This window comes from Panthera uncia, chromosome B4, assembly GCF_023721935.1.
Source record: "Panthera uncia isolate 11264 chromosome B4, Puncia_PCG_1.0, whole genome shotgun sequence".
NCBI classification, from domain to species: Eukaryota; Metazoa; Chordata; class Mammalia; order Carnivora; family Felidae; genus Panthera; species Panthera uncia.
Genome location: NC_064809.1, coordinates 6,319,491 through 6,345,601, shown reverse-complemented (window position 1 = coordinate 6,345,601; position 26,111 = coordinate 6,319,491). Strand labels below are relative to the sequence as shown.

The following is a 26,111-nucleotide window of genomic DNA, read 5'->3' as shown; positions in this document are numbered from 1 at the left end:
TAAGGATTCTCGTCAGGAGGACAGACAGAATAAGTCCTCAAGGTCCCCTGAACAGCAGGCTTTCCCTTCACGGAGGGGCCTCTGTGATGCTGTAACATGTGAAAGCAGCGTATCTGGTCTTCCCCATACCCGCTCAGCTGGAGGGCCATCCGCACCATTGTCCCCAAAAGAAATGGGGAAAACCTGGCTGTCTCCTGTGCGTTCTCATACGCCCCACACCATCTCTCCTCAGTCGGAGACGCATCCTGGCTAAGCAGGCCCAAGATGTCCCGATGAACTTGGTTTTCAGCAACTGCTCCCACTGTGCCTTTGTTTGTTTGTTTAACCTCTAAAGGCACACAAGTCACTGGAGACAAAGTCACAACCCAGATGAATTGCTAAGAAAGTCCCTAGAGACCGGCAGTTTCTGTGGGCTGTCCGGGTGCCCAGGGAGAGGCCAGAGGGAGGAGGAAAGTCCGGCTCGGGCCCACGGGGTTTCCTGAGCGTCCGTGCAGGGATGAAATGACCTCCTTACCCCTTCTTCCGTCAGGAAACAAAGCAAGAGGAGGAGGAGAGGCTGGTTCTGGAGAGCAACCCTCTGGAGTGGACGGTGACCGACGTGGTGAGGTTCATCAAGCTGACGGACTGCGCCCCCCTGGCCAAGATCTTTCAGGAACAGGTGCGCTTGCCCTCCTGCTGCGTTTGTGACGTTTTGTTTGCACTTCTGATTGAGCTGGCTTTCTGGGACCCGGCTCTGGCAGGGGAGAGGGTGCCTCCCTGTTACTGTGGGGGAAGAGGTGGGTGGCAACCCAGGTGCACACGTGATCCCCCCCTGACACCTCTGCGGGGGGGCTCCTTGCTGTCGAGGAAGTCCCCACTTGGTTTTCCCTGATAATCCCTGTGGGGGCGCTGGGGGCCCGGGGTCATCTGGGCAGACTGGACATCAGGGCCACTCGCCCGGCCTTTGCTGCTCTTGGAGGCGGGGGTTCTCTGTCCTCCAGGAAGGCCATTCTTGTCTAAAAGGTTTCTGTCTGCCGAGGCTCCCTTTTCCTCAGTCCTTTGGCTGAAAAGAGCAGGCTTCCGTGGGGCCCCTTTTCCTCATGCACATTGGCATTTCATGGGTTGCAAGCTTCTTTAGCAATCGGTCTTGGCTGCAGAAGGCAGACGCACAACGAGGGCACGCCCCACTGTGCCCCAACTCAGGTCTCCAGGTCCCTGCCGGTCTGCCACCTTCTCTCTGCCATACGTTTGATTCATAACATTCAGGGCTTTTGTTACATTTAGTAGGAGAAACAGGGAAAGGATGTGTGCTCATCTTCCCAGAGGTGGGAGCCCTTGTCCTGCTGTGTTTCGCGTGATGTTTTCATATTTTTTTCACTCTTGCATTTGTAAAAATGTCAACAACCCAGGGTATGTTAGGTGCTGTGCCAAAGGATGATGCATGATTGCAAGACGATAGATAGCATCAATCCTTTTTTTTAGTTTTAATTTTTTTAATGTTTATTTTTGAGACAGAGAGAGAGAGCATGAGCAGGGCGGGGGGGTGGGGTGGGGAGGTGGGGACAGAGAGAGAAGGAGACACAGAATCTGAAGCAGGCTCCAGACTCTGAGCTGTCAGCACAGAGCTTCACACAGGGCTCGAACTCATGACCCGCGAGATCATGACCTGAGCCGAAATTGGATGCTAAACCAACTGAGCCACCCAGGCGCCCCAGATAACATCTATCCTTTAATGGCGTTTTGACTCTGCAGGTGAGATGATCGTAATTAGCCGAAACATAAGACATGCTATGAGCCGCGGGAAAGGAGGGATTGGGTTCCATTGCCCCTTAAATGGGTATGGAAACAGGTTGCCCCTCTGGACCTGTGCCACCAGGCTGCCCCCTGGCCTCCCACAGAAGCGCCAGGCGGAGCCCGCGACTTGTGCCGCCGTGTTCCCTCCATGTCTCACGTTGTCTCGCCATGTATAAATATCCGTCTTTCAGGACCTGGCATTAAAAAAAAAAAAAAATAACTGTTTGCCATCTAATCAATTAAAGATGTGTCTATCCAGTGCTTTTTTAGATTATGCAGACCGATACTCTGGAAAGAAAGTAACTCAGGCATTAAATCAGGAAGAGAAAAGAAAGGCCTCTGATTCTGCATGCACCCAGTGTATCCCCCAGATTTTCTTCCCGGCCCGCTGTGTAAAAAGCAAATTAATGTGGTTCCCAGCTCCTCCTGGGAGAGGGTAGCACTTCAAACATTCAAAGGTTGCCGACCGGTCGACCACCAGAGTCTCCTTGTAGACAGCCAGCAAGTGCATGTGAAGGAGTGAGCGGCGGCCACAGGGGAGGGTCACCTTGCTGTGTGACATTATCAGCACTTCCTCTCTGAGGGACCAGAAAAGCAGAAAAGAGGAAAAAGCTGCATCGCATGTAGAGAACTGGGCCATGAGTGTGTCCCTTCGTTCAAAACACACAAACGGGGGGGGGGGGGACAGTTACAGCCACCACGAGGGCTGGCACGATTTGGAGCATCTCAGTCCTGAAAACAAGAATAAAGCAGTGGGTTGAACCCCGGCTAAGAGCATTGCCTAATGCAGCGTTTTCCCAGGCTGCTGTTGGCCCGTAGTGACACCGCGAACAAGGCATTGCATTCGAGTGCGTGCCGTGTGCTGATGACCCAAAGTTTAACGTGTGGATCTCTTTGCTCGTGTGTTCATCCCATGTACATTGACAGGGCATCTGTTTATGGGTTTTAAGATATTCAAAAGGTAGGTGTAGAAGGTGGTATTCTAGATTATCTGCAGTTGTGTTTTTTTTTGTTTTGTTTTGTTTTGGTTTTTTTGCTTTATTTCATCTGTAGACCCAAATGCCCAGTTTTGACTGAGAAACGCTTTTCCCCTGGGCTCTGGGCAGAACAGAGCACAGAGCTCCCCTGCTCAGTTATGGCTGAGCAGCACTGTGAGAGGCCACCAGGCTCGAGTGGGATTGTTTTTACAGGTTTCTTTTTTTTTTTTAAGTTTTTGTTTCAAGACAGGGAACAAGCAGAGGAGGGGCAGAGAGAGAGAGAGAGAGAGAGAGAGAGAGAGAGAATCCCAAGCAGGTTCCACATTGTCCGTGAAGAGCCTGATACAGGGCTCGATCTCGTGAACCGTCGGATCATGACCTGAGCTGAAACCAAGAGTCAGACGCTTACCCGACTGAGCCACCCGGGCGTCCCTACAGCTTTCTAATACTAAGCAAGAAAGTGAAAACAAAGCTGACTTGGGGAAAAGGCTCAAATAGTACAGAAGCTGAGTTATCCTTAATTGTCCTTCTGAGCCCAGCTTATTACGGTTATCTCAGGAAGTTTCCAGTCTTCCCAAGCTAACATGTCTGAGAAATGAAGCATGCCTGGTACGTTAGCACTTCTAGAACCAGGCAGTGGGCAGGGCCCTGTCTCCCATTTCTCTTCTTATGTTGGTTAAAAGCTTGGTCGTACGTACTTACTTATTTAACTCTTATAGGCAGAAAAATAGGTAAGCTTTTGATAATAGCCTTGTTCTTATTTCAAATTTCTCATTAGGCCTTCCACCCCCACCCCCATCACCATAATATGCTGTTGCCCTCTGTGCTATCTGAAGTGTGTGGGATTCGAGTCCTTTTCCGTTCGATCAGGCCCGTAATTACGAATTTTTGTGTATTTGTTCTATCATCTTTGAGCCCAAGTGCCATGGTCATGATTCGGTGAGGCCTCCAGTGGGTCAGGCCAGCCAAGGCCTCGTGGCCAGCCACGAGCTTTTAGACGGCCCCAAGGAGGCAGCAGGCGGCTCTGTTCAGCAGCGGGGGAGAAAAATCACAGGGTGGAATGGTGATCGCTACATTCAGAAGCCGTCACAACCTGCTGACACAGAGTATAAACTTCCCATTTTAAAGGTGGGAAGGCCCACCTTTAATTCTGAAATGTTACGGCAACAGCTTAAAACATCTACGCTCTGTAATTTCGTGCCGCGAACATGTACATTACACAGTAAAACTCCACACGTCTATAACTGAGAGAAAAAAAAAACCCACAAAACTCTTAAATAAAATATTGCCTCTTTATACACCTCTTATGAAGCAGAGACACCTATAATAAGCAGACTTCCCCAACGAGTGATTCACTTCGATGAAAGAAACTCGGGGTCGTTGACAGCTTATGGACTGTGCTGTCTACTCTCTGGGTCCGTAGACCTGAATGAATGTCCCTGCTGAGGACCTGCTCCGTACCCTAATAAATTTAATTTTGTGTGTGCTGGGCCTTCTCTTTCCCGTTGAGTGTTTTACCAGGGCTCCTTTCTCAAAAATCAGTAGTCTGTTTAGGGTCCTTTTCCGTGTTTCACATACGAGTGATTTGCCTGCAGCTCGGAAGTATGCAAGAGCGGAGCTATAAAAATGAAATCCGCGGCGGGGTCTGTAACTACACGATCAGCGAGGAAGAGCTCACTTCTTTCAAACGAAAACACAGGAAGCCGCCCTTGGGATGCGGGGTGGGCTTCCTTGCGCCGGGTCGGTGAGCCTCGGGCCCGGGCTGGCTTCCGTCCCCCCGCTGGGCCGTCTGCGCACGGGAGAGCGTCGGGGGGCACCCGCAGCTTCGACGCCCCTGAGCCGCCACTGCGGCCTCTTCCCCCCCCGCGACCGGCTGATGGTCGGGTGGCTAAATCCAGCCCCTTGCAGCCGGACGCTTTGGTGTTCAGAAAGCCAGGGCGCCTTTTAACGCTTGGTCACGCATCCGTCTGAAGATGAGAACATGCAGGGCAGGAGATGGGTCGCACAGCGTCAGGGAGGATGGAAAACGAGAACCGAGGACGACAGCCAGAGGCCCCGAGGCGGCTCGGAGCAAACAGGCTGCACAGAACGCCCGCCCTGCCGGAGATGCCAGCCGGCTTCCAGGTGACCCGCAGGGCGCAAGGTCTCTGCGATCAGTCAGACCGCCTCGCCCCAGCCCTCCCGAGACCTTGGTCCTCCTGCACACTCACGTGTGCGCAGACGCATTCGGCCGGGTGTTTCTCCTCGCTCCGCGGTGCCCAGTGCGCCGGGGCTGTGCGCGGGGCACCAGAGAACACGAGTCAAGCGCACCGGCCCGTAGGAGGTCCGTCCAGTCCAGCTGCCCACGCTTACGAAGCTCACACTCAGAGCGTGAACTCTCCACCCCTCAACCGCGGCCTCAAAGCTCAGATCTCTTTATTTATTACTTTTTTTAAATTTAATTCATTTAATTTGAGGGAGAGTGAAAGTGCGAGCAGGGGAGGAGCAGAGGGAGAGAGAGAGTGAGACAGAATCCCAGGCAGGCTCCACGCTGTCAGCACAGAGCCCCGCTCGGGGCTCGATCTCACAAACCGTGGGATGATGACCTCAGCTGAAATCAGGAGCCGGATGCTGAACCAGCTGAGCCCCCCAGGCGCTCCAAACCAACTCCTCCTTCTCCTCAGGCACGACACGGGGCAGAAGGAACGAGGGCCTGGAAAGCACTCTCCCATTGGCTCTGCCCATCTGCGGGACGAGTGAATGTGTGCTGGGGTGAGGGTGGAAGGGGCCAGGATCTGATAAAGGTCCAGAGCCCATCATTATGAACTTGCCCATCATTCTCGTTTGGTTTTTTTCTGCCGGAGCAGCTCTGTGCAACTTCCCCTTGCTGCACGGGCCCCGGAGGCCTGCCGGCCGGGGCAGGAGAACAGGCAATACGGCCCCCGATTCCGGAGGCTTCCGGTCTCCCGGGGCCGATGGGCTCATCAACAGTCGTCAGCAGCAGTAAGAGCAGGGACTGGTGTGGTCAGAGCAGGGAGGCTGGGGGAGGGATTGCACAGCACCAGGCGATCCGACGTCTCCGGAAGGAGACAGGGGTTGTATACAGGGTGCTCCTGAGGTTTGTTCAGCCAAAGAAGAGCACCCACAAGGGCAGGACAGGGAGCGACACGGTTCAGGCTGCGGCCCTGTAGCAGCTGGTGGGTGCGGGGGTCTCATGGAGGCCCGAGAGAGCAGGCGTGGGCGTGCCTGGTGGCTGGTAAATGATACCACCGGCAGATTTTCCCACGAGATGTCCCAGGAAAGAGACCACGTCCTCTGTCCAGCTCTGTAAAATAATTGGGCAGGGTCAGCCCTAATCTCCAGGCCTGACCTTCACGTCAGGCATATTCTGTGACGCCTGTTCGCGCAGGAAATATTCGCGTGTGGATCGCGTGCTGAATGCTGTAGCAGACGCCTTGTGTCCTTGTTCATCCTTCCAGTGACCTTCGAATTTGACCGGTGGCGATCACCCTGACGGTGGTGGCACAGTTGATTCTAGGATCTCAGGATCGAGCACGGTTATCCCAACAGGCAGGTGAATGGTGTTCGAGGAGTAGTTTATTGAGGCGGATGCGACTCTCCAGAACGGAACTGGCGGGTGAAAGGCACTGTAGCTCCCCCAGGATAAACGCTTCGGCCGTGTCGGAAGGAATCTGGAGTGTGGCCTCTAATGTAAGCACTGCATTCACTCCCGGTGTCCGCCCTCTGTCGGCAGAAGCCCTGCTAGGTTTAGAACAGGCAAAGTGAGGGGCCATCGTGAGGTTTCTATTTAGGGATTGCAGACCTCAGCTCGCCCTCCCCGCTAGCTGTGAGTTTTCATTTTGAGGATATTTGCGGCTCAATGCAGTTGACCCTCACCTTCCTTATTTCTTCCCACGTGAGGTCTCCACAAAAGAATGCAGAGTCTTTGGGGAGCTGAGGACAGCCTGGTGGAGGCACGTCCAGAAACGCTGAAGTGTGCGTCCCGGCTCACCCGGCGGACGGCACGTCGCTCGGGATAGGAGCCACATGGCTCTCTTCACAGCACCTGTGCTTTAGCCTGAACGTGCAACCCCCCCCCACCGCCGCCACCAAACACATGTGTTGAAATCCTGTCTTCCAAGGTGATGGTGTTAGGAGGTGGGGCCTCCCTTTCAGCCCCTTGTAACTTCCCTGCCTGCTAATCCATGCCAATACGTTGTGGCCAAAATCAGCGGGCAGGTGTTCGAATCCTACAATGTGACCTCTGCCTAACGCCCTTTGGCGACTTCTGGTCGCACACCTTAGAGGAAGTCCCAGTTTCTTTTCTGGGCCCATCTCAGCTTTACCTTCCGCGTCTCTGCGCCTTCCCTGAATACATGCTTTCCCGAACTACTGGTCTTCCGTGGGTCCCTCCTCCTTTTCATGCGTCTCCTTGGCCCCTTTGGTGTATGTTCAGGCATCGCTGATCCCTGAAACATGTCCTGACTCCTATAAGGCTGGTCACGTTCCCGTCCGTTTGTGCGTATAGTTGTGTCCACGCTTTAATCTCTCTGTATTGTGGTGGTCTGTTCAACGTAATGGCCTTCCTTGAGATTCCTACTCTCCTGGAAGGGAGTCTTTGATTTGTTTATGCGGTAATCGCAGAGGTCATCAGAGTGCCTGGCCCTGAGTAGGTGCTCAGGAAACACTTGCTTGTTGAGTCCATAGATAAGTGACATCCTCCATTCAAATGTGTGCGTGCATATGGCAGCCACCTTCACCGACTTGGTCTGTAGAGAGTTCCAGAAGCATTTTAGGGCTGACTTTCAATTATAATTGAATCCGTACGTCCAACGATGGCCATTATACTAAGTGGGCGTGTTTAGAGCACAGTTTTCCCTCCAGAATTTAATATCAGAAAACCATGGGTCCCAGTTCCAATTTGGTCTCTAACAATGTGATCTTAGGTAGATCAGCCAGCTTTTTTGGCGTTAATTTCCACCTAAAAAAACTTCCCATCTCCTGAAACAAGTTTCTGTTCTGTTCTTCATTGAACGTAATGGTGACGCCACCTCACGTGGTTTTGTAACATCATCCTGGTTCCTCCTCACAGTGTGTTTTTATGAGGCCCGTGATACTCACGAGACTTTGTATCCCGAGGCCTACGCCCTCTCTGTCGAGTGTTGATGGAATATATGTGGCTTTGCCTCTGAAAACGGAGTTGGCTATGCCGGTCCCAGGTCAGCGGCTACCACTGTTTATTTAGTTCATGACCTTGAGCAAGACGCTGTTTCCCGGTACTTTGAGTTTGCTCTCACTCCGGTCAGAGTAGCATCCGAAGAGACAAAGTAACATACAAGAGTACGATAGAAAAAGGGGAAAGTGGTATAAATAGAGCACCAAAAACTCACGGACACTTTCCTTCATCTCCTACTTTCAGTGTAAATTCAAGACTGATAGGTTTACTTCGGGGTTCGGTAAGGTCCAGTTTGAGTCTCGGTTGAGATGAGGCTCGTGTAATTGAGACATCGGAAGCTGCACTCGCATTGATACTTGTAAAATTAACGCTTAATTTTTACGGCCTCCACACTCAGCAGGGATTATTGGCACACGGAGGTGGCTTTTGAAACTGATCATGTTGGTCTTCCCAAGGTCAACGCTTTCTGTTTCTTTGCTTTTGAGATTTTTAAGACCGCTGAAGACACTGTCATTTTAAGAAAATAAGCTTCTGTGTAGCTCATGATCCACGATATCCGAGACCTCACAAGCGCGTGTGCAGTCGCATGACTGTTAAGTCTCTGTGGCTTATGGCGCCTTGGGTTCACTGCTTCTCCAGACGGCAGAAGTTTTGGCGCTGAGTTCATTTTATGCTCTCCTTCTACCATGGGTCTGTGTCGTTACCTTGCCTTACTTCCCCTGGAACATGAGAAGCCTCTTACTTCTTCTGGAACACGAAGACTGCCTTGGCGGATAGGAAGAAGGGATTGCACTTCAACTCAGTACCCCAGTCAAACGACGTCTCCATAAATAAACCCAGTTGTGACAGTAGGGGCAGAGATGTCCGTCAGGGTGATCGTAAAGTGTTGGGGTGAGCCTCGGTCCCCTCCTCCTACAGTGAATGCGACTTCACAGACTCTAATGAACATCTTCCTCGTGTAGACCCCGTGCATGGCTGTGGAGAGCTAACTAACGCGAAGCTGGGAGGGGGACCCTGTACGCCTCACTCTGGGGGATGTGGGTGTGCAGACGGAGATGTGTGCCATGGTGTGCATCTACGTACCTGAGTTTTCCTCAAGGCAAAACTGTTCTGGGGGGCCGCTCACCTCTACGGCATCTTCTTGGCCATCCCGATGGTGAAAGTTCAGACCTGGGTAAGAAAGAGAGAGCTGCTTCTTTTCGGAGAGAGCTCTTTTGTAGTGCTCACGTCAAGTCATGGCAGAACACGGGAGGGCCCGGGGCGGGGGTGGGGGGGGGTGGTGCTCTCCCAGCAGGGGGCCATCTCCTTGAGAAGGACGAGATCCTGCAGTGGTTTCCCTCTTCCGCCTCTTCACCCCCACCAGCCACCCCTCACGCCCTTTGGCCCCCCAGGACCAAGCCCGCCATGGCAGATACCTTCCCTTGGCGCCCGGTGTCTCGGCTCTAACGTGGCTTTGTTTCCTGACAGGACATCGACGGTCAAGCGCTCCTGTTGCTGACTCTTCCCACGGTGCAAGAATGCATGGAGTTGAAGCTGGGGCCCGCCATCAAGCTGTGCCACCAGATCGAGAGAGTTAAAGTGGCCTTCTACGCCCAATATGCCAACTGACGCTGCCCTCTTGCGAGGTGACCCGTTCTCTTGGGATGCGGCGTCCTGGGAAGGTTTCGAGACTGAAGCTTTACTTTGCTGGGCGACGTGCGATGGTGCGTATACAAGACAGGGCCGAAAAGCCAGGAGCGTGGCGGACCTCTTCACCCCCCAGCCTGTTTGACGTTGCCGCGATTTCAGGCCCGCCCGCTACCACAGCAGTGGCTTCTGGACAGCGTCAGGCGCTGGAGGGCACCGAAGAGCTTCTTGGTACGTCCGCGTCTCCCGTTTCTCCCGCCCGAGTCCAGGCAGCTCCCTGCAGACGCATTTCCTAAACCACGGCCCCGCTTTGCTTTGAAAACCAAGGCGCAGCTGATGTCTTTTTTGGATGTGCCCGAGGAGGGCGCCTGGCTGGGAGGTTTTCTGCAGCCATTACGGATGCTTCTTCCACGGCAGCGCACACGTGGCTTTCGCGGCATGAATGTCACCGCGGTTTGATCTTGGTGGCGGCTCATTTCTCAGACGCACTTGCAGGCGATGTTTCAGGATGTGGTTACAGAAGGATGGGCTAGACCGTCATCGCCCGGCAGAGGTGCCTTTTAGGAAAAGGAGGCGATGAAGTGGTTCTTCCTGAGCGACGGACATCCAGAGCCTGTAGAGGGTTCCGTTTGCAGCCTTTTGTAGAACTTCACGTACTGCTAATGTTCTGATTTAATTGCGACCAGATTGGGGGGTGACTCCTTTAGTCTGTTGGGAAATGCTGAGCTGTGGACTGAAGGCAGAGCTTAATGGCAGGAACGGGAAGAGGCTTCGGGAGGCTTTGAATAAACCATCCCCTCAGAAGGATCCTGTCCTGAATCTCTTGATGAGACTGGCTTCGAGTGCTCCTCCGATGCGCCCGGCCCTGGGACGTCCCAGGAGGCGGGCGTTCCCGACAGGAAGCCCGGCAGTGACCCGGCCCAGCCCCGCTCTTCTTCCTGCTGGCACGGCTGGCCACCAACTGCGATCTTGGATGACCGGATCACTCTGGGACCCCTTGTCCCCATCCTGCTCCTGCTGAGAGTCCCGATCCGCCAGCACGAGACACACACAGTAGGTGAAAAAGAAGCGTGGTCTCCACAACGTGGAGTGTTCCCTGCAGCCCGCCCTGGCTGGGAGGCTGCTGATTTCTGGGGCAGTTTCCGTTAAATCGGTTCAGTCCCTGGAAGAGAGATCTCTGGCTCTGAGAATTGGCTGGGTTTTGGTGACCAGCACCCCCTCTGTGTGTGTGCCTGTGACGGACCCGGTATGGTCACTCAAACCCAAATGGACTGCTCCCCCCTGCCCTCCCCCCCCACCCCCACACGCTGCAGCAGGTGTCCAGATGCCTTTCGGAACGTGCGCGAGGAAAACTAAACCATTAGACGTGTCCGGAGGCCGACACCGAAAGCAGAGGCTGCCCGCCCTTCGGTTACTCCTTTTTACCGTCCACCCTCTATCTTTTCTCCTTGATGAGAGTCTCAGCAGCAGGGGTGACACCATGCGGTGGGCTTCTCAGCCGTCATGTGTCGGCTACGTTTTTAAGGCGTGATTTTCTGTCGGATTTTGCAGAGTGTGGCGACTGACGCCGACCTTTGTTACGAACATTCTGTCCTGGCTACCGATGCAGATGGGAAACATATTTTGCAGGTGACTCTTTACTGTCTCCCCGTAGCTGATTTTTGCCACCAAGTTTTAAACATTTGGCAAGTGGCTCTGCCCGGGGCCCTGGGACGGAAGGGCCCCCCACGTCCCAACCCGGTGCTGCTGGCGGTGTTGTCGGGACGGAAGCGTCCGCGCTGACCGGCGCTCGGCCTGCAGCCAGGCTTCTCTCTCCTGAGCTGAAGCGTCCCCCTCCTCTCGGTCCCCCGCCCCTGCTTTCTCAGCCACATGCTTGCGGCCTTAACCGTGGCTCAACCTGGGGCGCCCGCTGGAAAGGGTGTCCGTTGCGAGGTGTTTGGCGTTTTCGCCGCGCTGACTCGCTTAGGACCCTTCACCGTGGCCTTTTCACGCCGAGCTGTTCCCATTGCGCTTGGAACCACGAAGGCATGTAGTGGCTGCAACGTGTCTTTGTACTTTCGGGACGAATGTGACCTTCTCGTGCCCTTTCAAGTAAAGGCGACATGGGAACAAGCAGCTCCTTCCGGGCGTCTCTGGAGCCTCCTCCCCCCCCCCCCCCGCCCCCGCCAGAGCTGGAAGGTCCTTCCGCTGGTGGCCCGGGCAGGTCACGGCCACCACTGCTGGGGGGCCTCCTGCTCCCCCCTGAGGGGCCAGATGCCCAACACGCTCCTCGTCCTCAGTCTCTGTGCGGCGATCAGTCGCTTCACCCACCATGGTTTTGCGAGTGAGCCGTAAGGATGTCGGGGCTGGGGCCAGAGGCAGAAGACGCAGCCCTGGGGGGACCTTCACGAAGGTCGTGTCCAGGCCACCCGCTGGCCCGTCGAGAGCCAGGAAACATTTTAGGACCAAGAAGATGCTTTTGCCGGGAGCGTTACCCACGTGCTCCTGAACTTGGCTGCTCTGGGGATTGCCAGTGGCGGGTGTGGCCCACATCGGTAGCGGTTTGGCTCCGGAATGCTAAGGCGTCCGTTTCTCCGTAGGATTTACCCACACCAGCTTCCGTCTCATACCTCGGGCCAATTTGCAAGGAACATTTTATACCGTGTCGTTACTGTGCCTCTTACGGCAGGAAATACTGATTTTACACCTCTTCCCCACGTGCCGCCACAGCCCCAAGCCTAATGTTTCTTGGTTGAAACACCCAACAGGCGATACGCCTCCCTCCTTTCTCCCTCCCCAGATGCTACAGTCGATGCTCTGTCTCTTTGATAATACTTTGGGACCAAAGTCCCGCCCTCTGTGTACCGGGGTCCTGCATTACCTCCTGGAGCTGGCCGAGAAGCGTGTTCCCCTCCCGGCCACACGGACACTTTGCAGTCTGCACAGTGTGTGTCACTTGAGAAGCAGAGATGCCACCTCGTCTTCCGTGGCGAGAAGCACCACGCGGTCCCATCCAAAGACGAATGGAGTTTGCTCATCCCCCGCCTTGCCGACTGCATTTGGACTGTGTTGGGAAGCTATCCACCCCCCACGACAATATAAACCTGAAAAGAGCAGGCTGGCACAGTGGACGAACCTCTTTGCTTTTCAAAAAATAAAAAAAAAAAAATTAAAAACCACCAAAAAACAACAACAACAAAAAAACGGAAACCAGTTTCCTTCACCACGAAGTTGCATAGTACAGAGAACTCACCCGTCACTTTTAAAAGTAAGTTCCTCTGATCAAAGTTTGACTCGCACGCAGTGTTTGAGCTGCACGGCTACTATGGTTGCTTTTCCTTATTTGATCGTATCTGAAAGAACGTTTCCTGTGTTTGCTTTGAATGGTTCCTCGGTAAATTCAGATGACCCCAGCCTTTGCCGCCGCCCCCTCTGACCCTTCCTGTGATCTCTGGAGACTTGATTTGGCTCTGTCTTTGAAGCTTGGTCTGAGTGCCCTAACTTGTCTCTCAGAATTTTGAGTGTTGTTATCAGGCAAGTTCTGAGATCTGCCTTTTATCTTACACCAAACACCTTTCTAAAGAGCCGTTCTCCTTTTGTTTTGCAAGCACTGGGGGTTTGCATACTTCTTTTGTAGAACGCCCATTTCTGTTTCTTTGCTGTACATAGAACTATAAAAACAGTAGCGTTGAAACCTTTGCTGTGGTTTGAGCATCATTGTCATTTTTTGGTGAAGGTGGCGACCCGAGGGTCCACGTACTCTACTGTCTTTAGAACGCTGTGATCGAGTGTGCAATGATTTGAAGGGAAGCGTAATAAATTAAGGTGTCTGTAGTTTTTAAGGAAGAAGTCGTTGAAGACGTGTACATAACGGCCCGTGTCTTTTGGTGCAATAACTAATCGCCAGGAAAAGTTCTGTTTGCAGCCCAATGTTGTCATGATTCTCTTAATCGTCCGCCGTTCTTTTCCGTTTCAAAGTCTTCTGGAAATTGCTTTATCCCCTTCAACTCGGTTGAATATTTAATCTGGTTCTCCTGGCTTTTATCCCCAGAATTGGTTTACAGGTATCCCCACACATGGATGCGATAGAATCGAATCGTGCTATTTGTGACCCACAGAATTTACCCAGGACATTGTCATTGCGGACACGTGGCGCTGCTTGGGTGTTCGTTTAAAAGCCACCTGTGGTTCAGGTGATAAAAAGAACCCAAGCAGTTTCCCGGGCGGGTAGTCTTTCCATCTTACTGATCTGTTCTCAGTGCGCCGGCGAGCACGTAGGTCTCTTGTAAACCAGCCCGGAAGCCAGGGCAGGCTGCAGGTGGACCTAAGGGCTTCCCCGGAGGAAAAGGAGAGTCCTGGGACCAACGTTTGCCGAAAAATCTGCTCGCGATGGGGAATTGGAGACGATTTTTTTTTTTGAAACGACGGAAGAGAACAAAATCATCTCATTTGTTGTTTAGAATGGGAAGTAGCATGCTATCTAGAAGCATAAACTGTTCCTAGTCGTGAAAGTCCAAAGTTCTTTTGCTGTTTTACATTCCAGTTTGAGAAGTTTGTACCGAAATTCGATTCATATCTCGTGTGCCGTTCTGGTGTGTCCCAAGGAAAAATTCGTGTTTTCACTTTGGAAATTTGCAGGACAAAGGGCATGTTGTTTGGTTTGCTGTAAGATTGAATTCTGTATATATGTTTTCATGTAAATAAATGAAAATCTATATCAGAGTTATATTTTAATTTTTATTCTAAATGAAAAAAAAGACCCTTTTTACTTGAAAAAAATTGTAAGCCACATTGTTAATAAAGTACAAATAAGTTCTACAGTGGTGTTGGTGTCTTCGTATTTAAGGTTACTGAATGTTAGTTTTAGGGTTTGCATTTTGTTCTGGGTTTTTTTTTTTCTTTTTTCCAGCTTGGCACGAAAGCATACGTTTATAGGGTTTTAATAACTGTGGCTCTGAAAGTCCCACGTGATCGCTTTCAGACTCACCTGCTAGCTTTGGAACTTTCTGTTCAACGTGCTTGTGCTTATCCTTTTTATTAAAATACTACAATACGTCCTACACAGTCACGTGCAGTCTTTCCGTTTTCAGTTTTTGCAGTTCCTCCGTGATCTGGTGCGTTCGGAGGAGGACGGGGAGGACCGTGTCTGGGAGAATGGTACTTGACCGTGTTTACACGTGTGGCCGTCCCGTGAACGTGTCACCAGTGAGTGTCTGGCATCTCCATTGGAACAAAAGAGGTCCCCTTGCGCCCCTGCCCTGTGAGCGGTCTGTGTCACCGGTGGAGCATGAACCTATCCCTCCGCCACTGCCCACGCCAGTAAGCATTACTGAGGGCAGAGCTCAGGCGAAGGGGACAAGGGCATTTAGGGGAAGGTGGTGAAGGAACCCTAAACAACTTCCCTTTCTTCCAACCCCAGCCCATCTGAACCAGCCAGCTTCTCTTCAAATACACTATTTTGCCCCTACTGACAGTCAGGTTCTGTATATAGAAAGGTGTATTTTGGGGTGCCAGGGTGGCTCAGTCGGTTAAGCGTCCAACTTGGCTCAGGTCGTGATCTCACTGCTCGAGAGTTCGAGCCCCTCGTGGGGCTCTGTGCTGACAGCAGGGAGCCTGGAGCCTGCTTCGGATTCTGTCTCCCTCTCTCTCCACCCCACTCCTGCCCATGCTCTGTCTCTCTCTCAAAAATAAATAAACATTAAAAAAAATGGGTGTTTTGTTTTGAATCATGGGAGCGTTTTCTCTCAGCTTTTCTCCACTACCAAAAACAAAGCCTAAGGTGGCAGACAAAAGTGGGAAGCTTTTGTTCACTTTCTCAAAATACACTAGACGCAAAGAAGTCAAAGGTTATGTGGCTGAGTAAATACGATCATTGCATTTCTATTTGTGCCTGAAGATCTTTGATGGCAAAGACACGTAAAGACTGAATATATAACAGGATAAAGTGGAAGCTGAACACGTTCCCGGACTTCTCGATGGAATGAATTAAGGCAAAAAAAGAGAGGGGAAAAAAAAAACCACCTTACATTTCTCTCCATCTTGCCACCAAAAACCAATTCTATTTTTAATGTTTCCGTTCTCTGGCAGGGCTGTTCACAACCTTCCGTTCCTAGAAGCTACTCCCCATCCTTCCGGCATTTGGACAGCCACCATTTCATTTCAAGGCTGTGGGACAGCGTCATGCTTACCAGAGGTTCAAAGACCACATAAAAAATAAAAAAAAAAAAAAAGCTGCTTGCATGGACGTGACCTTGGGTGGCTCCAGTGGGAAGACCGGACGTTTGTTTAATCAGCGAGCTGAAAATACTACATCAGAATAGTGGATGGGCCACAGTGACTGACTAGGGACTAATTTTTTCAGGACATTTTGTGACGTCAGCCCCACCCTGGACTAGCTCATTTGCCGTCTGGAAGTGTCCTATTCAGTGGACTCACAGAAAAGTCTTCTTGTGTTATTCTTTTTTTTTTTTTTTTAGATGTTTCTTTATTTTTGAGACAGAGAGACAGAGCGTGAGCGGAGGAGGGGCAGAGAGAGGGAGACACAGAATCTGAAGCGGGCTGGCTCCAGGCTCCGAGCTGTCAGCACAGAGCCCGACGCGGGGCTCGAACTCATGAACCGTGAGATCTTGACCTGAGCCAAAGCTGGACCCTTAACCGACCGAGCCCCCCAGGTGCCCCCTACCACCGTTGCTTTCTTAAGCAGAGGCCAACTCAGCACATCACCTTGTATTTTCTCTCCTTCCTCCCCTGCTTTAATTTCCATTTTCCCTCCTTTCTGTTGCTGGGTTATTTAATCCCACAACCACACACTAGCATAGAAGCTTTGCCTCAGACTCTTGTTATCTTTGGAACCCCAAATTCGACACTTGGTGCCAGAGTCTTCTAGAAAATAGACCCTCCAGATGGGATTTACAATAGGATTGCCACCCATCTGAAACCAATAGGAACCCTTTTGCCAATAGGAACACCTCTGGGATAACAGATCCCAGCAGTGGCCTCAACATCACTCAAGATCCAGCGTGTGATTGACGAGGATGAACCGCAGGTGGAAGGCAAGGTTATGGGCGGGGCGATGATATCAGGAAAGACTACGGGGGGGGGGGGGTGCACTTGGCCGTGGTGGCCCTGGAAAGGAAAGTGACAGGAAGGCTTAGGAAAGCCAGCTTGGGTGCATCCAAGGCAACTTTCAGAGACAACTCTCATCTGACACAGACACGGGGAAGACCTACCGAAAAATCAGGCCCGGGATCTGATTATAAGGATAGCATTGCTGCCAAGGATATGAAGTGTGCAACCTTGACAGCCTTCCTTCTGCAAAATCAGATGGTGACTTTTTCTGATCGTCTACGAGAGAGCTTCTGAAAGCTGGGATAGGGTCACGGAGTACATAAGCCAAGAATCCTGAACCCTATGTTGTCCTGACCCCTCCTAGCTAGCAGGCCTTCCCCTTGCCTGAGGACAGAATGCAAAATGACCGTACAACCTTGGTTTGAGGACATAATTTGATCCAGAACCATGCTTCTAATCCAAAGCGCTCGTATATCAAAGCGAATTTCAAGAACCGTTGGCTCAGTTGTGATCGAGTGACGTTTGGCAGCACGTACTGCTCGTATTGCAAGACGTCACTCGTTTAACAAGTTAAAATTTATTAGAAGTGTTTGCTCGTCTTGGGTACTCGCAGAACAGGTTACAATCCAAGATTTTACTGTATTCTCGAGATGGGTATCACAATCTCCCTGCGAGTCATTGCTTCCATGATAACCGGATGGGGCTCAGGACAGCCCACGCTGGGAATTACAAACGCTGATCCTGGAAGGATCTGTCCACACACCGCAGGAATTGCGGGAAGTGCCTAATGTACCGGCAGAAGCTGGGGGTGCTTAGGCAGAAGTAGATAAGGAAGCTAGACCAAACACTGGCTAAGAGACTGGATGTTGGGCATTTACCTGGGACTTGGGATTTAGCATTCTCGTAAGGACAGCTTGGAGCCAGTCTAATGCTTACGTGAGATGGTTCCCAGAGGCTGGCCTATAGTAAACACGATGGAAATGCCAGAACATTCTCTTTGCAGTATTGAGGAAGAAGTCAGAAGGCTGGCCGGATGATGGATCCACTCTGTAAAACAGGGGTAGGTGGATGCTCCTGCTTTTTTTAGAATAGAGCTTTCAGGCACATTGAACTTGCACTTTCTGTCTTGGAAAGACAGTGGGGCATCTTGTTCTGAGCACGCGAGAGTTGGTCGTCATGGGAGAGAGTATACAAGGGGCACCACGGGTTGGCGGTGTTGGGTCAGTGAATGCACTTTTCTGGATGTGCTCGGCACCCCACTGACTCCCGGACCTGTGCCTCCTTGATGCACAGCCCCGGACTCTGCGGCCAGTACTTCCCCCCCAACATCACGTGCAGTCACGTCTGCTCCTCTGCCCCTTGAGGCCCGGCCCACACCGCCACGCAGGCAGCCGCGTGCACTGTGGCTCCCAGAGCCCATTGTACCAGACCCATCCAGACTTCCACACCTTCCGTCTCTGCACCCAGGCGAAGCACTGGGCTGTGTGGAGGTGGCTTCTCCCCAGTGGCAGAACTGGAATCCGGAACCTGATCCTGGAAGTGCCAGGGGTTCGTGTCCCATGGGCAAACGTTAATCAATGAGAGACAGGAGGTGACCAGCAGGTAAATTCCTCTGCCGTCCTCCCCCAGATGGACTTTCCCCAGTAGGGTGGTCTGGACATCTGCCCAGAGACCTCCCACACGTCTGAACAACCACTCGTGCCTTGTCGTGAAATCCTGGCCAGCAACACAGTGCACTACAATGTGTTCACCCGTCCGTGCCTTCCTCCCCTCAGCCTGGGAGTCCACCAGTAAAGCTTCAGCTTATAAACTTATCTATTTTCCAGGTAACTAGCCGGAGGCAGGAGGCAGTTATTATTATATTTGTATAATATAATACAAATAATAGTGGTGAAATATTCTGGTGTAATCCAGCCATCATCTGGAGCCTGGGAAACATACAAGCCTTGGGCCATTGAGAACGCTCATCGTAACATGAATCCTTTTTGGATTGCTTTAAGACATGGGTTGGAGGTTCAAATTAAAAATGTTCTTTCTGGTTATTAAAGTAATATGTGTGTGTTACAGAAAATTTGGAAAGGTGGGATGCATGGGTGGCTCAGTCGGTTAAGCGTCCAACTCTTGATATCGGCCCAGGTCATGATCTCACGGTTCATGAGTTTGAACCCTACGTTGGGCTCTGTGCTGACAGTGCAGAACCTGCTTGGGATTCCCTCTCTACCCCCCGCCCCCTCTCTACCCCTTACCCCGGCTCATGCTCTCTTCTCTCTCTTGAAATAAATAAACTTAGAAAAAATTGAAAGTAGAGGGCAGCCGTTAAGTCTATTCTCTCACTACATCTAGTTACCACGTTACCGCACTTCCACATATATATTTATAACACAATATTGAAATCAAGTTTATGTCACTTAAAAATTGCTCGTCAGTTTATTTTGTAATCATGCTCTCTGGGGTGGAGTTAATATTTTTATGTCTCTAATATTTTCTAAAGCTTCAATACATGTACGGGGCACCTGGGTGGCTCAATTGGTTAAGCGTCCGGCCTCGGCTCAGGTCATGATCTCACGGTTCATGAGTTCGAGCCCCGCATCGGGCTCTGTGCTGACAGCTGGGAGCCTGGAGCCCGCTTCAGATTCTGTGTCTCCCTCTCTCTCTGCCCCTTCCCCGCTCATGCTCTGTCTCTCTCTGTCTTAAAAGTAAAAATAAAAACATTAAAAAAATTTTAAAAAAGAAAGCTTCAATAAATATTGAGGTGATTCATCATAACAAATGTTTGTGTGCCACTCACTCAGCTTTGACAAATATGACTGTTTTGCCATATTTGCTTCAGATTTATGTACTTTATAAAATCTTATAGGTAGAGTCGAACCCCCTTTTATCTCCTCCCTGGTTCTGTTTCCCTCCCTCGCATCCCAGAGGTGACCACAGTTCTGACTTTGGCGTGCTCCAATTGTAGGTGGTATTTCTATATTCTGACTGCATTTGTATGTAATCGTAATGACCCGTGCTTCTGTTTGATGGGATCTCACTATTTTAGCGAGTGTTATCAGGCTGCACGCATCAGAGTGCAGTTTGCTGTTTTTGCTCAATATCCTCTTTGTGAGAGTTACGCATATCAATGTATCTCTGATTCATTTCTTTTCACTGTTGCATAAATTCCACTGAATGTGAGACAGTTTCCTTCTCCATCCTCCTACTCTTGGACCTCAGTGTTTCTGCTGTACCAAACATTCTTGTACAGTTTTTATTATGTACACGTTCTTCAGTGTCTCTGGGATGTCTCTAAAGGCGGACTTGTGGGTCATGGGCTGTGCCTCTTCTCCGCTTTGCTGGATATCACCAGTGGCATCGCAGGGGGATCCCAGTCTGCAGTCCTGCCGGGGATGTGGGAGCCACCCTGGCCCCACACCCCTGCCCGTCCTTGGCCGATCTCCTAGTCATTGCTGATCTGACGAGCATAGACGTGATAACTCCAGATGGTTCCCATTTGCGCTTCTGTAATGACTAGTGACCTCGAGCGTCTTTGGCCATTCCTGTCTTTCTTGCGAATCGTCTGCTCATAACCACACATTCTCATTCTCTCTCCCTCCCCCGCTTCTTCCTCTTGCTGATTTATAAGCGTTTCATAAAATGACTCCTTGAGGTTAATCCCCTATCAGTTGTCTGCACTGTAAATTTGTCCACTTTGTTTTCCTCTCGTCACTTGACTTTGTCCTTTGTCGTTCAGAGAGGTGTTTATTTTAATATACTTCAATATAGCATTCTTTTCCGTTAGGGTTCTTGCTCTTATTCTCGTTGAAGAACCCGTTGCTACTTGGAAGACATTCAGATGGTCTCTTTTATTTTCTTTTAAAAGTTTTACTGTTTCCAGCCCCTCCAGAATATTTTGGGGTGGGGGGGGATCTTGGTGTTTCCCGTATCATCCAGAGAGGTGATACCAGTTCACAGTCCTGCCATACGAGCATCACACCTGCACGAAGTCCTCACCAGGGCTTGGCAGAGTTTGTGGTTATTGCCGGTCCGAGGAGTGTGGGAACGGTACGGTCAGGGAAGGAGTCAGACCATCAAATGACCCTGTTCTGTCTGCTGAGGATTTTCTCTTTTTCCCACAGACCTGCCATTCCGATCTGCGTCACTTTTAGCGTTTACGTATACGTGTGGGTCTGTGTCTGGCCCCATATTGTGTTTCATTGGTCTGTTTGTCCATCCCGATGTCATTGCCACACTAAGTATTGGGGCTTTATAATAATTCTTGATACTCAGAAAGGGAAATCTGCCCATCTTATTCTGACTCAAAGCTGTCTCGGCTATTCGTAGTTTTATTCTTCATCGTGAATTTTGGACTCAACTTGTTGAACTCCAGAGAATACTCTGTTGCGATATTGATTGGAATTCTATTAAACTTATGGGAACATTTGGAAATCATTGACCTCTTCCCTCCTGTTGAACCTTTCTGTCCAGAAGATGGTGCAATTATTTACTTACTCATTTTTTTTTAATAAATTCTTCAGTAAGGTAATGATGTCAGTCTCCATGAAAGTCATCTTGCCTAAAAGTCTCTTCGTTATTACCTTAAAAAAAACACACAAAACATTCCAAGTAGCAGGTGGTATGAGAGCATGTTCTGAGGACAAAACTACATTTTGCATTATTCGGGCTGTTTAGAAATGTGATTTTTTAGCCCATGTGAAAATTCATATTAACACGGGGTTCATCGAAGTTTCCATTCCCAAAACGCTCAGCGAGTTGACATTTCTAAATGTCTCTTCTGCATAGTTTAAGTCTTAGTAAAAAACCTCAGTTTTTCTGCAAACGGTTTGAAAAAACTGCTTTGCATGCTACCCCTTCTGACTTGTCATAAGTCCCTGTAGCCGAGAGGTGTGAAGTTAGAGTGGTAGGAAGGTGGGAACGGTCTCTTTGGTTCTACGCCTCACACTGATCACGCTGACCTACGACATTTTGAACAAAGTGGCCCATGCTCTCCCCTCTGTTGGCACAGACTGTTGACCCTGTTGTAATACAGACACCTGTGCTGTATGTCACCGACCAACTGACCCAGCTGAAATAGGGCATCCTTAACATGCAAGTGACCTGATCGGTGCTGTCCCAACAATCCCTATAAATGAGCTGAAATGGAAACGTTTTATGAGACACTCCGGCTTACGTGCAGCTAATCATTCTGGTAAGAAACTCAAGAGAACGCTGATGGCATCTGACAAAAACGATTCATGCCTATTAAGCAGATGCACGGTGCTGAGTCCATTAGGGAGAAAAACAGCACTGTCCTAGCTGCTCATCAGAGGGCGGAAGGCCATGTGGAAAGGAGGCAGACCATTCACAGAAATCGCTGCCGAGGAAAACAGAGCTGATGTGTGTACGAGAGGGTTCAGGCTGGGACTCAAGAGGGACGTGACGTTTCCATTGCTTCTCAGATCCCTCTACAAGGTCCCAGGTTACTGGTCAGCAGTATCGAAAACTCGGACACCTCCGGGACAGTGAGGCCAACGGTTGCCTTGTCTTCTCATTTTCTAAGGGCAACCAGAAATCCAGATATTTCTGTGAAATTTCCAAATTGTTCGATGCCGGCAAGAAGTTCAGACGTTTTAAAGATGATGATATCTGGAGGAAGAGGTCTACAGCCAGATGCCAAGCCACCAGGTCAGGAGCTCTGCCTTGCTCAAGCCTGCAAGGTCCTTACCACAGAAGCCACCTGGGAACTACATTCAATAGTAAATAGAAGACACTTCGCTGGGAGATTTTTTTTTTTAATCACCTTTCCCAAGGCACTCAAATTGTTACCTACTCTGACAGTAGTTAAAACATCAGAGTTCATTCTTACTCAATTGAAGGCTTACTCATAACTCTTCAAAGTGAGAATGAAAGTCCTCACGGCATTATCTGACTGTGTAGGGATGGCCATGTTTGTGCATGGTTTTGCTTTGGGAGCAGGGGCCTGGTTCAGGTGCTAGCTTGCTTTCTCCATTTCAATCCAGGAGAAAGAAGAGGCTGGTTATCAAGAGGTCCAAACTGCAGGCTTGCTGTGCTCCAGTGGTATGACCTGAGTCAGGTAGATGAGCCCCTCTACTTTTCCATTTCTTCATCTGTACAATGGGCACGAACATGCCGTGATGGTTCACACCTATGGTGTGCTAAGCTCTGTGCTGGGAGCTACACAAATTACCCGACTTATGCCTTACAGTTCAATGAAGACTCAGGCATTATTAGATACCGTTGTATAAATGAGAGGGCTGAGGCTCAAATATTAAATCGTTCACTTTTGGTGGACAGATTTGGGATTTGAAACCTCCACAAAGTGAATGTGAATTCACCTGGAACAAAACCCAAGGTGCTTTTCAAACTCAAATCGTATCATGGACCAGCTTCTCCAAAGGGACCAACACAGGAACACGGCCATAAGCTGGAGATGGGATTCACTTACTGGTGGACCATCCGCCGTGTGTCAGGTGCATTGTGAAAAATAGAACAGAATAATACTCGGGTCTCGTGTTCTTGTGTTCAAGGGACTGACAATCAACTAGAGGGACTCTGAGTACATAATGAGTTTTAGAGATCCTTGCTTTGTGTCAGACCCTGGGAGAATTCAGATATAATCTCTAAGGCTCCAGCATTCCTTGGGCAGTGTGCTTTGCATAAGCTGTTTGTTCTCTTATCTCCTGAATGCTTTCCTTGTATTTTAAAATGTTAACATTCTGGGGCACCTGGGTGGCTCAGTCGGTTAAGTGTCCGACTTCGGCTCAGGTCATGATCTCACGGTTTGTGAGTTTGAGCCCCGCGTCGGGCTCTGTGCTGACAGCTGGGAGCCTGGAGCTGCTTCAGAATCTGTGTCTCCTGCTCTCTCTGCCCTTCCCCTGCTCACGCTGTGTCTCTCTCTGTCTCTCAGTAATAAATAAACGTTAAAAAAATTAAAATGTTAACCTTTTTTCTAATGATAGGGCAGCCTGGACCACAGTATCTGGTTATAAGTTGTAAAAACATGGCATTGTTGTGGTTCTAAGTCTTACAAGAGCAAACAATGTAGTTCTGAATGGCTTCTATTCCAAAGAATACTTTTTCTTTGGGGGTGGGAATACATTTTCTTTAAGGCCAAACGACAAGAAAAAGTTTTTTACTACATTCTCTTATACCTGTGTAGAACAGCATTCAGTCATTCAATTAGCATATGTTAAATATGTTGCTGTGAGCCAGGCACTCTGGCAGGGACATAAGTAGCAAGATTCCTACAATACAGTCACTCTTCAGAGACTCCGTCTAGTGGGAGATGAACACGGGGCGGGGCAGGGGGACAGTGGCGCTAGAGAGCAGTCGTTAAGAGTGTGGTCTCTGAAGTCCGGCTGTCCAGATGTGAGTCCTTATTCTGTACTTTGGGTGAGTAACTTAACATCTGTCTGCCTTTCCTTCGTCATGTGCAAACTTGGGATAATAGCATCTAGATCATTTGGATGTTAAGAGTAAATGGAAATATTAGTACATCGGACTATTAGAAATACACCCTCAGAAACGCATCATGGTGAACATCAGTATATACCGAATGTTCGTAGAAGCGTTGTTCGTAATAGTCCCCAACACCCCAACACCCATCATTAGTAAGCTGGGTGAATCAGCTGACTGCAGAACAATGAAAATGGATCATCTACAGCTGTATCCAAAAGCATGAATGAATATTTAAAAGAACAATATCAAGTTAAACAAGCCACAGTCAACAACATAGATGCTTCATGATTCTGCTTCTATCAAAATTCAAAAACAGGCACCATCATGAAAATTAAACCAGATATTTGTACGGATACATAATTAAGCACAAAACTATCAAGAAAAGCGAGGGAATTGATGCCATAAAATTTGTGTCTGTCGATGGGGAAGGGGTCGGAGTTACCCAGGCAGGAAGAATGATGTAGCCTAGGGCGGCTGGGGAGGTTTCTAGGCACTTCGATGGGCTGGGTGTCAGCATCCGCCTGTGGGAATGAGGGGCCAGCCTTCCCAAGGTGGAGAGAAGAGCGAGGACGTAGGGAAGTTACAGGGGGGTGGCTGTGGGTGCACCCAGGTTAAAGATTGGAAGTGACACAGACTTCTGGAAGCCAGAGCAGGGGTCTCATGACTGCCGGGTGCTTTCCTTCTTTGTGCTTGTGAGGCTGGTTTGGGAGTTCTGGCAGGGTGAGTGAGGACTCTGACTACCTTGGCCTCACTTCTGAGGTCTCTGCTGAATGCTGCCTATTTGCAAAGACGCCTCTCCACTCTAGATGCTAGAAACTTGAACAGATCTACACACAGGCAGAGACTGGAATCAGTCAAAGACTCCAGGGGATTCTCTGCAGATTTCTGGAAGCTTCTCTGCAAAGCTCCCACCTCTCCGTTACTCTGCTCCATAAATCCTAGCCTTCTAAGTTTTCCTAACCTCCGACCTCTGGACTCTCCCCTTAGGTCATTGTTTAAGTTTGAGTTCCATTTCCGGTGGAGGGACCAACCTTTCCAGTTTTCCAGGGATGGAGGGACATCTGGGGACACAGGACTTTGAGGTGCTGAAACCAGGACGGCTGGTCACCTGAAGTCAGTCTGCAAATGCCTCCAATAGAAAGTGTGTGTGATCACAAGGATGGCTTGTTTTCTGTGATTCCTACTTCTGAAAATAATCCTTTCCTATGTGCTGTCTTCTAATTGCTTACAGCAGGAGCCTGAGTCAACATCCTCTTCCTCCCTGCTGGAAGGGGAAATTCATCTTTTTTTTTTTTCCATTATGAGTCTCATTTCTTTTTCTTCTACAAATGAAGATACAGAACTAAATCAAACCATTGTGAGGATTAAGAGATAATATGTACAGATGTTTGAAAATCACAAAATGTTATATATAAATGCTTACGTTTTAAAATCTTTTTAGCCGTTTGTTTATTTATTTTGAGACAGAAAGCGTGAGAAACGAGAGGGGCAGAGAGAGAGGAAAAGAGAATCCTAAGCTGGTTCCAGGCTCAGTGCAGAGTCCAACCTGGCTCTTGATCTCAGGACCGTGAGATCGTGACCTGAGCCGATAGCAAGAGTCGGACGCTCAACTGACTGAGCCACCCATAAATACCTACCAAGATACTATATCCACTTTCATACTTCGAACACATCACTTATAGATATTAAGATTGAAGCATATTGTCGTGACAGGTTGTCTTTACACAACACCAAATAGAGAATAAAATAACAAGTGTGACTTTGGAAGACACAATAAGGAAAGCTTTGGGAAAATGTTTGTAGAATTACGACAAAAGGTTCATATGATCAATAATCGCATAGTTCCTAAGAAATAAATGTATGAACTCCCCAAGGAAAAAGACATTGGAGACCACTGTGGCCATGGCGTCTTGGAGAAAAGCTACTTGACATGGAGACTTGGAGTGGTCACACCTGTTCGTCATTCACACTGATTAGTGACCATGCTAGTGGCCGCTGGTGGGTTTTCTCCCTGCCTCTCTCCTCGTGCAGATCCGGTCATCCACGCCCAAGGTTCTTTCTGTAGTACAAGCACCCCCCAC

At 49.8% G+C, this 26,111-nt stretch overlaps 1 protein-coding gene across 5 annotated transcripts in view; it reads left to right on the top strand.

The window, feature by feature from the left end:
- Positions 1–14,330, top strand: part of SFMBT2 (Scm like with four mbt domains 2) — a 227,747-nt gene extending 213,417 nt beyond the window's left edge. For all 5 annotated transcript variants that reach the window (XM_049626785.1, XM_049626784.1, XM_049626783.1 and 2 more), the window contains 2 exons: positions 530–658; positions 9,373–14,330. In XM_049626785.1, the coding sequence (XP_049482742.1) occupies positions 530–658; positions 9,373–9,513 (270 nt within the window). In that variant the 3' untranslated portion in view covers positions 9,514–14,330. The remainder of the gene's footprint in view (positions 1–529; positions 659–9,372) is intronic.
- The last annotated feature ends 11,781 nt before the right edge of the window (positions 14,331–26,111 follow it).